The sequence below is a fragment of the Girardinichthys multiradiatus genome, chromosome 5 (assembly GCF_021462225.1).
Source record: "Girardinichthys multiradiatus isolate DD_20200921_A chromosome 5, DD_fGirMul_XY1, whole genome shotgun sequence".
NCBI classification, from domain to species: Eukaryota; Metazoa; Chordata; class Actinopteri; order Cyprinodontiformes; family Goodeidae; genus Girardinichthys; species Girardinichthys multiradiatus.
In genome coordinates, this window is record NC_061798.1 from 44224526 (window position 1) to 44237277 (window position 12752).

General features: G+C 38.8%; 1 protein-coding gene across 1 annotated transcript in view; it reads right to left on the reverse strand.

Annotated features, from left to right (window-relative positions):
- tll1 (tolloid-like 1) overlaps positions 1–12752 on the reverse strand; it is an 84576-nt gene that overhangs the window by 11731 nt on the left and 60093 nt on the right. The window contains exons 17-18 of the mRNA XM_047366840.1: positions 9339–9464; positions 2386–2513 (exon numbers count right to left, since the gene is read on the reverse strand). Coding sequence (XP_047222796.1) covers positions 2386–2513; positions 9339–9464 — 254 coding nt within the window. The remainder of the gene's footprint in view (positions 1–2385; positions 2514–9338; positions 9465–12752) is intronic.

Consider the following 12752-nt stretch of genomic DNA (forward strand, 5'->3'; position numbering starts at 1 on the left):
GGTGAATATGATATTCTGCAGAAAGGCTTGCACGTGGCTGCAGCGAGAAAGCAAAGTAAGAAGATGTTTTGTTGAACTACAAACTGTGATCTATAAATGTATGTGTGTGTGTGTGTATGTGCGTGCATGTGTGTGTGTGTAAGTGTGTTTAAGGTTATGGTCAGGGTTAGGCCATAGAAATGAATGGAAGTAATGCAAAGTCCTTGTAAAGTTGGAAATATATAATTGTGTGTGTGCGCGTGTATATGGGAAAGCCTTTGTTGTGTGGCTACAATAGAATATTAATGAACTTTAGGAGGACCAACTGAAGCAGAAAAAGGTGACCATGTACTCATACCTTTGTGAGGACATCTTGGATCAATCTGCTTATATTATTCACAGGACTATACAGACGTTTTCATCCCTATTTTTGAAAACATTTGATTAAAAGAAGAAAACCACATTGTAATGTGTTGTAAACAGTTTTCTCCAGATTTCTGAAGAGTTTCACTTTTGGTTCTTTGTCCACTCATTTCAGACCTGTCACTGATTTCAGAGAAAAGGTTTTTCTTTTTTTTGTTAAATCCCTTAATTCTCCCCCATGCATTATTAAAGCATGAAAAGAACAGGCTCTAGATTGCAGTGGTGTGTCTATACAACATAGACAACTTTCCACAGAACCCAATGAAACTGAATTTCTAGACATACTGTTGCAAAGATATCTTTGGTCCAATTTCTTTGGCTGAATCTTTGAAAAAAAGGTAACAGTTTTTTTAGGATGGAAATACAACTATAGCACCAATAAGCTTATTCAAACAGATCTAAATGCTGAAAACACATTAGGAAGTAGATGATCCTCTGGACTTCTTCTTGGCACTCAGACAACCATTCTGAGAACTACTCTGCCGAACCGAACACGTAAAAAAGAAAAGAAAAAGAAAGTAGATGATCAACTGAATGATGAGCATTTCTCAAGTCCTGTGCCATTGCTTTTCTGCTTTTATTCCCTTATTGGCATATGTTTTGGCAATTCTTCCTTTTGTCCTCATTCACTTACCATATTTCAATCAGACACTGCACCATATGCTGTACTGGTTGATGGGTACAAAGACTACACTGAAATTTAGCCATAAAACAACCAAAATCCAAAGAAAGCCTTTGAAAGATGTTCAGAAAACCTACATTATTGATCAAAACAACTTTAAATGACAGCGATGGGTTTGGCTGAAGAAATAACAGATGGATTGTTAACAAACTCAAACGAGTTTTTATTTATTATACCTTTTCAATTATTAGGGTTAAGTCAACTTTGAGCTTAAAAGGATTTTTTTTTAAATTAAACATAAAGCAAACAAAGAGATTTGATCCATTGATTATTTAATTCTGAAAGAAGGGATTTTGTCCTGTCTAAACCTGTCGGAGACGTGGAATTTATTTGACTTTTAACTGACTGAACAGTATAAGAAGAGTGTCACAAACTAAAGGTCAGAACCTTTGAGTCCTTCTAAGTCGGTAATGTGTTGATATTTCTTTTAAAGATTTCAGGATGGAAAACCATAAAACATCAAGCAATCAAGAGCTTGAGACATATTTCAGATGGCAGAATAGTCAGGGATGGGTAGTGTCACACCAAAAAGGAAGCACACCTTCAGTTCATTTTAGAGAATAAATGTTATTTATGTGGTTATGATGATTAATCTTGAGCAAAAGTACAATAGCATTCTAATCAAGCTCTGTTTATGTATTTACATGTACAAACACTTCATTACATGTAAGCTGTCTTGTGCAGATGGCCCTTAACATCTCAGGTTGCATTAAATCTAACTAAAAGCCTTTCACCATCTGTCAGAACTAATTAGCCGTCCCAGACATTCATATTTTCTCCAGTTTCTCCATTTGAACATGCTTTGTAACCTGGGGCTATGCAACCATAATGATTCCTTCTCCAAAAAAAGGAATGAGAAACAAGTGTTTATGTTGCTGTTCAGCAAAAGCTGAACTCAAGCCTAGAAAATCAGTCCAGCTCAGGTCTAACAATAGTGACTAAGACTGTTAGGAAATTTATTAATTAAGTCATAAATGTGCACCAAAAAGTGGAGACCTCTCTCTTTCTGTGCGTGTGTGTGTGTGTGTTTACACACAAAGACACAAGGACACAGATGGCTTCTGCCCAAGGCTTCTTACTAACACATGCACACGCAATTGCAGTTAACCCAAATATCTGAACATGTGCTTTCTCCTCCATTCACATTTAGGTCTCTTGAAAAGACCAAGAACAAAGAAATCAAGATGTAAAAAAAAGAAGAGACGCCTTAAGGCCTCTACATGCTGCATGGTTCTGCAGACAGAAAGACGAGTTGTTACTAGGAAGGCTGTTTCTCCAGCTTCATTTGGTTGCACACTTACTATCCTGACTCTGTGTCCCGGTGTGGCAGTTATGTTCCAGGTGCACTCCTTACGGCTGGGATACTTGTCAGGCCAGTTAGGGCTGCTCAGGGTCCCGCTGGGGCTGTGGATCTTATGCTTGCACTCAGCTGGACACACACACACACACACACACACACACACACACACACACAGAAACACAAGAACACACACACATAGGAAGGAAGTTAAAATAGAGGCTGTACAGGAAAAGGTCACAGGAAATGGAAAGGGAACATGAAGGGGAGAAACACAAGAACCAAAGGAGAGGGAAAGGATTTCAAAGAAGAACATCCTGGTCACAAGTTCAGGGTGAATTTTGCAAGAGGGCATGGAACACATGTAATGTGCAGACAACCTGCTGCTGCAAGACTGCTACACAAAACATTGCTGATTTGCATATTTGCAGTCCAAGTCAACATCAAAAACCTGATTGAAGAATTAAAAAAACCTTTCAGTTTGCTGTTTCTTCAAATTTATCAGGAAGCATGTTTTAAAATGGAACCAAGCCCTGTATTTCAATGCATAGTGATGTAAGCAAATCAAAGTAAGTGTTTCTTTCAATATGAACATGATGTATTCATCATCCAAAGGGCAGACAAAATACATACATTTTATAATATAAATGTTTTTGTATTTTATCACACCAAATCAGAAACCTCAGCTAGTGGGATTTTATGTGACAGGCCAACACAATGTAGTGCATAAATCTATTCAAAGCAACTGATCAAGACAGGAAAAAGGAAAGATCTCCTGATCCTATTGTTCAGGAGACTTAAGTGCTTTGTTACGTCATGGACTCTTACTTAGCAGTTCACTTTTGTTGCTGACACTGCTTGTTTCTTTTGTAAGAATTTAACCTAGAAATGTTCTAGAAATATCACATATTCATCACATGCTGATATCGTGCAACATATCAGCAGCTGAGTAACAAACAGTGCATCACACTGACAGAAGTCGGCTTCTTAGTGGTTAAAACTGGTGGTTACTTTAAAAGCTTAGCTCCTTAAAAAACTCCAGCAAACAATGTCAAAGGCAGCCACCATGATCACATGTGGCATTTGTGAGGATCTCCTGCAAGTTAGATGAATGCTATGTTGGGTGTTGAAGGCCTGAAGAAAAGATTAAAATATGTATCAAATTTATGCACATAATAAAATGGTTTGAAAGTGATAAGTACATTTATCTTATTTGACCTAAACCAGGGATCTGCAACCAGAATTCTGAGGCTGCTTGTGGCTCTTTATGCCCTCCACAGTGGCTCCTATCAACTTTGGTCAAACGTTACATAGAAATGAGCAGTGTTTTTAAATATTAAGATGATACGAAAGGGGTTTTGGTAGTTTTTCTGTGTTTTTTAACACATGCGTGCAGTACCCATATAAAGGCAACTGTGGCTCAGTAGGAAGAGTAGTCGTCTTGCAATCAGAAGGTTGTGGGTTTGATTCCAGCTTCCTCCTGCTATATGTTGATGTGCCCCTAGGCAAGGCACTTAACCTCAAGTTGCCTACCAATTTGCATATTGGTGTATGAATGTGTGAGCGTTAGTGAGTGCAATTGGGTGGATGTGGCTCTAGCGTAAAGCGCTTTGAATGGTCTGTATGACTGGAAAAGTGCTATATAAGTTCAGTCCATTTACCATAAAACCAGAATAATGGTTTTGTTCCATTAGTACCTACTCGGCTCAGCGCTACTTGACTCGGCTCAACTCGGCTCTACTGGAATTCACATGGTTTGGGTTGTTTACAATTACATTCGTGTACCACCTCAATGTGTGTATGTGACAAGCCACTACCTAGCTTCCTTTATATTATCTTATCAGCTACCAAGCACAAAAATATCTGGACCTAGTTGGACCACGCTGTTGATTTAAGTGTTGCCATTTTCATTAAAACTTGAAAGACGCACAATCTCTGATGCAAGTTTTTAGAATTAGCGGATTTGATTCTTGTAATGGAGTTGCTCTCGTGACTTAACCAGGGACACTACCCCTAGCCAATAAGTGACCGGCAGTCTTTGACGTTGCATTTTCAGCTTGACTCGGCTACCTTGGAACACCAACCAAGTAGATACCAAAAAAGGAGCTGGTACCAAGAAGCAGCATCTAATGGAAAACCCTAAAGACTGAGTTTCCTAATAGGAAATGCACTTTTTTCCTTTTAAAAAAAAAAAAAATGAAACAGTGTATTAAAAAAAGAAAGGTTAGGTGTTTTCCTTTGATCTATACTCTAACAATAGAAATAAATTGTGGTTGTTTAATTTACATGTATTTAAAACAATTTTATATTAAGTGGATCAAATTGATAAATTATCTTTTTCCGAAGGATGAAACAGTGAAAATAGGTCTTTCAGATTGACTTGTTTCTGACCCCTGACCTAAACCATCACACAGAAAAGCTGACAATGTTCAAAGTTGAAAAGATAACAAAGTTAGATGCTTTTTTTTTACATGGTGAAGCTTTTAGCTCTGGCATTTTGAGAACTCACATCACCAATAGCAGTCTATTAGTGACAAAACAGCTTTGCAAAAATATTCAACAATTAACCTTGAACCTTTTTGAAGTTTGTCACATTAAAACTGCAAACTTTAATGTATTCTATTGGGCTTTTATGTCATAGATGAAAAGTACTACATAATTGCTTAGTCGAAGGAAAATAGATACATGTGTGGCATGTGTTTGTACTCAGTGCCCTTTAGTCTGAAACCCTTAAATAAAAGCCGGTGCAACAAGTTGCAAAAGCCATATAGGGGACAGAACAAATGTGGAAGAAGGTGCTCTGGGGAGGGACTTTTTGGCTCACATGCAAAACACTTTATGTTGAGGAAAACCTTTCCTCTCTGTAAAATATGGTAATAGTGGCAACAGACTTATGGAATATTTTTTTTTAGCAGAGACAGAGATACTGGTTCAGAGTTGATGGGGCCATTGATGGAGCTAAATACAGGGTATTCCCAAAGGAAACCTTTTAGTGGTTGCAACAGTAAGTCAGCAACCCTGGCCAAATAAACAGATCTACAATGGGATGGTTTAGCTCAAAGCATACTCGTGTATTAGAATGGCCCAGTCAAAGTCCAAATTTAAATTCAGCTGAGAATCTGTAGCAAGATGGGAAAATTAATGTTAAAATTCTGTCTGTAAATGTACACATACGCGAGAAGTTTTGCAGCTGTAATCAAAGCAAAATTGCGATCTAAACAGTATTGACTCAAATGCATCCCTATCTTTGGGAATTTTATTTAGATTTTTTTTTTTATCTGAAACCCAAGCTTCTGCATTACAACAATGCAAAATCTGTGTGGATCCATCACATACAATCCCAATGAAATGCATTAATCTTTCTGTAATGTGGCAAAATGTGAAAAGGTTAAATTATATGAATACTTTTAACTGTTATTACTTTCAATTAAATAGATAACAATAACGAAAATTAGGGTGCGAAAAGATCCCTGAGCCCATGAAATACCTACATTAAAGTTTATGTGTACAACCACAGATATAAGTCAACTGTGAGCAAAACCTTGTCATGGGAATTTGGATTTGAATGACTCTGCAAGGTTACAGGATCACGAAGATTTAATGAACATATAAGATACACGTGCAAGTAGGAAGGCAGTGCAACATGCAAAGCTTTGGAGCTCCCAGATGTTTGAAACATGATTCTCTTTATGAGAAACACGGGGAGCCTTTAGTAAGTTGTTCATAAGGGTACTGATGTAGAGTATGTGGGTGTCTGCAGATACAAACGTTGAACTTCACAGAGTGAGGATTGAATAACCCCAACCCCTTGATTTTATTTAATGTGCATGGTTTTAAATGATAATTATGCTGTAATTTTCTAATTTTCCTTGTTTTGGCCCGTTGCTCCTTCATCTTATCGCTATTTGGCCATGTACAAATCAAATAGAAAACCTGATACAAGCTCTGAGTCTCAAGTTCGTTGGAGAATTTAAGGGCAAGCTTGGGACAAGTGAACCCAGGCACTGTGACTGTGAAGCAGTTGTTTGAGAAAGTACAGATTCCGCCACAAGACAAGGACACCAAATCTCAGGTGCTCTGGCACACGTTCAGAGTAGAAATGGTTGTAAATTCTTTATAGCAAGTTAGTGGTTTGTATAAAGAAGTCCTTGTGGAGCAAGACATCTGAGACAAGTCCAAATTAAATCAAGGCATGCTGTTCAGCTGGCATTAGAGGTCCAAATTAGGTGAACAGGATAACAGTAAAATGCAAGTGATTCAATAAAAAGCACCTGAACAGGCTTTCATGCTTTTTTGGAACCATTTAGAAATATAAATATTATGAACCATTGTGGGACTGGATGGTGTTGCAGTGGTCAGCAATGTGGCCTTGCAGCAAGAGGGTCCCTGGTTCGAATGTAGATCTGGGTTATGCATGGATTCAGATCTCATCAAGTTCTTGTTTATACAGTTTCCTAGCTTTGCTGTCAGTTTAAAGATGAATAATACATTAGGTGTTTCTTTAGCACGGTTGCCTTTCCATAAGTTCAAATGCCAGCTGGGCCGTCTCAGCATGGAAGTTGCATGTTCTCCCTACGCATGCGAGGGTTCTCTCTGGGTGCTCTGGATTTTTCCCACAGACCAAAAAATACAGATACAGTATGTGTGTTACCCTGTGATACCTTACTTCTCACCCCAAAGACCCCACCCCAAACCAAGACCCTGCATGGTAAGGATGGATGGATGGATCATTGATAATCTTCTCCAACATATTAATAATCAACATTTCAATTTGAAAACATGCTTCAGAACTTGTAGTACTAGATCACCACTATCTGCTATTATGGTGACATTTAGTCAAGTTATAAGTCGCTGGGGGGAAGTTTCTCAAGTCTCCAATAACTGAAATAAACATTTTCTCATCAATTCTCTGGCATCTACGTCTCCTCTAACCTTGCATCTCTGTAGGTTTAGAACCCGAACCTGTACTGTTTGTCCTAAGACCTAATTTACCACATAAACATTTAAAAATTACCTTTCAATCTTCAGCTTTATTCAACAAGGACTCTGTTTCGCTTGGTCTCAAAGAAGACATTTACAATATTAATATATAGAATATGGGGGATAAAAATGACAATAAATATATACAATGTTTTTACAAACACGATTTTTACAAACAAGATTTAATGCTCAAGGCTTTTTTCTATTTTTAAAAAAAATGCTCAAATGTAATATTCCCTCACACTCACGAGTGAGGGAAGAATGGAGCGGGAGATCGACAGACGGATCGGTGCGGCTGCCGCAGTAATGGGGGCGCTGTGCCGGTCCGTTGTGGTGAAGAGAGAGCTGAGCCGGAAAGCGAAGCTCTCAATTTACTGGTCAGTCTACGTTCCTACCCTCACCTATGGCCATGAACTTTGGGTCATGACCGGACGAACGAGATCCCAGATACAAGCGGCTGAAATGAGCTTCCTCCGTAGGGTGGCCGGGCACTCCCTTAGAGACAGGGTGAGGAGCTCGGCTATCCGGGAGGAGCTCGGAGTAGAGCCGCTGCTCCTCCACTTCGAGAGGAGCCAGTTGAGGTGGCTCGGGCATCTATACTGGATGCCTCCGGGAGGTATTCCAGGCACATCCCACTGGGAGGAAGCCCAGGACACGTTGGAGGGACTATGTCTCTCGGCTGGCCTGAGAACATCTTGGGCTCCCCCCGGAGGAGCTGGAGGAGGTGTCTGGAGAGAGGGACGTCTGGGTGTCTCTGCTGAGTCAGCTGCCCCCGCGACCCGGTCCCGGATGAAGCGGAAGACGTCGAGTACAATGTAATATTTACCCCTTTAGATATATAAATAGGCATTTATGCTCAAATAAAAATAATAGAAGGAGATTAAAACCTGTTAATGTTGAATTTCTGAATGAATAAAATAAGGTGTTCTTTTGTCTTTGTAATGACAAAGTTAACGCCTGTTATTCCCTGTCTTCATATCCTCCGCTTCATTATATTGAAGTAAATATAGTTTGGAGGGTTTTTTTCTCCTCACTCTGAGAATATTTAATAATACCTGGAAACCATTTTCTAAATCCACATCTAAAACCTTTGTTTTTAACTCGAAACAATAAAGATGATCAAATTCAAAGTATAAATTACAACATAATAAAGTGTATGTAAATAAATGAGAGTTAAACTTCTTAATGAACTAAACTGGGTGTTCCTTTTCTTCTATATATTTTCACTCGAAGTGTCCTTGTGATGTAGCAGCTAGCTTAACAGAAAGAGAATGTCGAATAAGTTAAGTTTATTTTGTTCTGAAATGATCCAAAATCATTTAATACAGCGTTCAGTTGGAGAGACTTTCATGCGGTAATTATTATGGCACTTTTTATGAACCAAAACATCCCATAATAATCCACCAGCATTACTGGCTACTAATCAAGTGCATCCTATGATCAGCAACTGCAATCTGTAGCTTACATACCAACCAGCTTTCACTTAATAGTCGAGACGGAAATGTATCAAACTCGAGTCGCCATCGCTGGTGAATGCAACTTCTAGTGTAAAAGCAGTTTTTTATACCTTGGCTGCACAAATTTTCTAAACACAAACTAGAGACAGCTATTAGTACAAATAGGGTGTTTAAAAAATCTAGATAGATCCAATATGTGTCATAGACCACCAATGCTCAGCCAGGGAAACTATTTAAGGCAGAGAGACTGACTAAGGCAGTGTACAAGTTAACATAGCATTCACTTGAATTGTCATTAAATGATTTTATTCCTGTATCAGGTAGGTTCTCTGGTCAGACACCCCTAACATTTTCTGTTGCAGATAGGGATGAGTGTCACTTAGTGGGGCCTCAGTGGGAAAATTTCAGTTTTCATGACTGGGCACATGATGTCATCATGAATGTGTTGACAACATGCATGTGCAGTTGGTGTGGAGTTTTTAAGCCAGTGTGTGTACACGTGAGTGCAAGTGGGACCCACCTTCTTTACAGTCATGTTTGTTTTCATGCAGTACAAAGCCGTGGCGACACTGACAAACGTACGAGCCCACTGTGTTGATGCACTCGTGCTGGCAGCCGCCGTTGTCCTTGCTGCATTCATCTTTGTCTGTGAGAGACACACATGCAGCACATCACTCATGTGGAAACAACTGAGATGAAGTAGTGGGAAGTGGGAGGAGAAAGGAAAACAGAGGGTGAAGGAAAAGGCCCCAGAGGACAAGGCGTGGTGGGGGGGGGGGTACGATGGAGAGAAAACCACAGCAAGCAGGTCCAGTGATGTAAGGGAAGGTGACAGAAGTGGTGAAAACATTAACATGCACCGACAGAACATTATTCAGATTTCAAGCTTAGCTTTTCAACATAAGGCACAAAATTGAATCTAAAAAAGGGTCAAGCTTTAAACATTTTATGCAGCCCAAAATTTTGCCAAAGTAACACCTGTAACCTTATAAAAGGAATTTTACAAAGGCTGGGTAATAAATGCAGAGATCAGGATAGAACGCATTAGAGACGTTAGTCCAGAAATGTTGAGTCTGTGTGTGACATTTGTGTGACTTGTAAGCCAGGTTCTCTGGTGTACCTTTCAACACAGCAAATACTAAAATGGCTACATGTTCAAATATTATATCACACCCATTCATTTTGTAAACTTGTAGAGGCCCTTTAATAGATGGCAGGTCTGTACTGACTCTTATTTAACATGAGCTTCAATGTGGCAGTTAATTCTGAACACAGCCACATCCCCAGTTATAAGAGGGTGTGCCCACATTTGCAACCACATTATTTTAGTTTTTTTGTATTTATTTGCCTGCCACCTCCATAAAAAGACTTAAGTTTGTTTTCCAGTTAACTTGTGCCGGTTAAAAGGTCACATTAAAGATATACTTTTTACCCACAAGAGAAGATCATTTAAAATTAGCAACAGGTTTGTATGAATCTATACCATCAGCAAAATTAAGGATATTACAACCACAATCTTGGGTGTCAAATATTGGGATTTTATGTTACAAAGCAACACACAATTGTAAATAATTGTAAAGTTGATAGAAAATTATACATGGTTTTCACATTTACTTTACTGAGTAAAATCTGAAAAGTGCAGTGTGTACTTGATTCCTCCCCACTTTACTCAGATACTCCTAAATGAAACCCAGATCAAATAACTGCCATCAGAAGTCATCTACTTGGTGAATAGAGCCCCTTCTGTCTAAATTATCTTCAGTATAACTCCAGGTGTTCTGTGAAGGCCTCAGAGATTTATTAGAGAACAAACACCGTTATGAAGACAAAAGAACACAGCAGACAGGTCAGGGAGAGTGTTATGAAGAAGTTCAAAGCAGGGTTTGGCTACTGAACAATTTCCCAAACCTTAGACATGTCACAGAGCAATGTTCAATCCATCACCTGAAAATGGAGAAAGTATGGCAGAGCTGCAAAGTATGGCTGTCCAGCTAAACTGACAGAGCAGATCGACAGCTCAGGTGGAAGAATCGTTTGACAATACATCTTTAGTTGTGTGATCTACAGCCCTGGTCTGCATGTAAAAGTGACGAGAAGAAAGCCAGTGTTGAAAAAAAGCCATCAAAGGTCTTGTTTCTGAGTTCTCTAGCCAATCGAATGTTTTAGATCACAGCACATTCAGCCAAAGTACAGCAATATTCCAATTTTGAATCTTTGGTAAAACAAATTATTGTTCAGAGTTGCTTTCCATACAACCTGACCGAGCTTAAAGCTATTATGCAAAGAACAATGGGCAGAAATTTCTCTGGATATACAAGTTTAAAGGTTTCTGGCACAACTTCTCTTACTTCTAAGGTCAAACTTAATTGCTCTTGTGCTGCTGTGTAAATATATAAACTCTCAAATTAAATTATATTTACATTATCGTATGATAGTGTGTTAAATATTTTGGAAAAGAAAAGCTAAGAATTTTGTAGTTCTTAGTTATTTAAAAAGTATGATGAACTAGAACTGTTCAGAACATAGCTTTTCTAAATTTTTTTCACAAATATTTTGAAGCTTTTGGACTGAGCCTCTGAAAACTCTAAATGGTTTAAATAGAAAACAAAAACACCAACACAATAGGAGTGTGCCTCTCCTCAGTCATATTCTCCCTCTCATCCCTTAATTTGCGGCTTCTCCTGACAGCCCGGCTTCGCCTCTGGGTGGCTGGCTGATGACAAAGCCGTTTAGAGAAACTGGTCTCTGCAGCGACGGAGCAGATGACAGGGTGGAGGTGAAAGGAGCAGGACTAAGTTGCACACATCTGCCACATTGAAGATAACCCGACAATTAAAATAAGGAGAGAGTGTTGTGATGTGTTCAAGCCTGGTAGCAAGATTCCCCTACAAAGAGGTGTAAGATTAGACACAGATGATGCCTCTCACCTCAACTCAGCGAGATCTGATTTTAATGAAACCACTAAAGCTGTGTGTGTGTGTGTGTGTGTCTGATATGGTATTACAGTGCTATTGTGGGCTCAGTCTCACCCTATCCCTGGCTAAGAGGCTTTGCAGCCGATGCTGCACAGTGTTCATTGAAGCCGTCTTCAGGTCAAGCACAAAATGTCCACACATACACAAAAGCACATTCATACACACATGGATTAGTAGTTGTCAAGGTGGGGTTTCGGATCGGACCAAAGTGCAGACAAGAGCTTGGCAGCCGCATCTTAGCAAATTTTTTGTTTATTCTCAAAGATCAAAAACTTACAAAACACTGCAGGTACTCATGGCAAAACGTAGCATCGGTTTCCAAGCGAAGCATAAACAAAGCATAGTCATTGGAGGGAACGGGGTTGTGACGAACAGGAACCAGCAACAAACAATGACACAAAACCAACTAATATACTGAGGGATAACAAAGGGCAGGTAATTAAAGAAACAGGGAACAGGTGTGACAAGGAGGCAGAAGGAACAGGTGAAACAAATACAAAGACTGAGCATGGTTGAAGTGACTAATAACCAATAAACAGAAAACACAGACCAAGCAAGACTATAAACAAAGATAAATAATCAAATGAAGCATTATAAAACTAGAATAACCATGAACTAAAGTAAACAGAGAAACTAGAGGGAACATAGGAACAACAATAACAACCTAAGAACAAACAAAGAACCTATAAAGAAAACCTGATTACAAAAGTAAACAAACCTAACCACACTGACTGATTTAACTTGAAAGGAAACTAGTAAACAAGAAGAGTGCAAAGGAACAAATACCAAAACATAAATACCCACAAAGATACTAAAAGAGAAATTAAACTAGAGAATCCAAGGAAGACCAAGAACTATAATAATTACAATAATAATAATAATAATAATAATACCACACAAAGTAATAAGAAAGCAACCACAAAAGAAAACTAAGAGCAAGAGGAAGAAAACAACACACA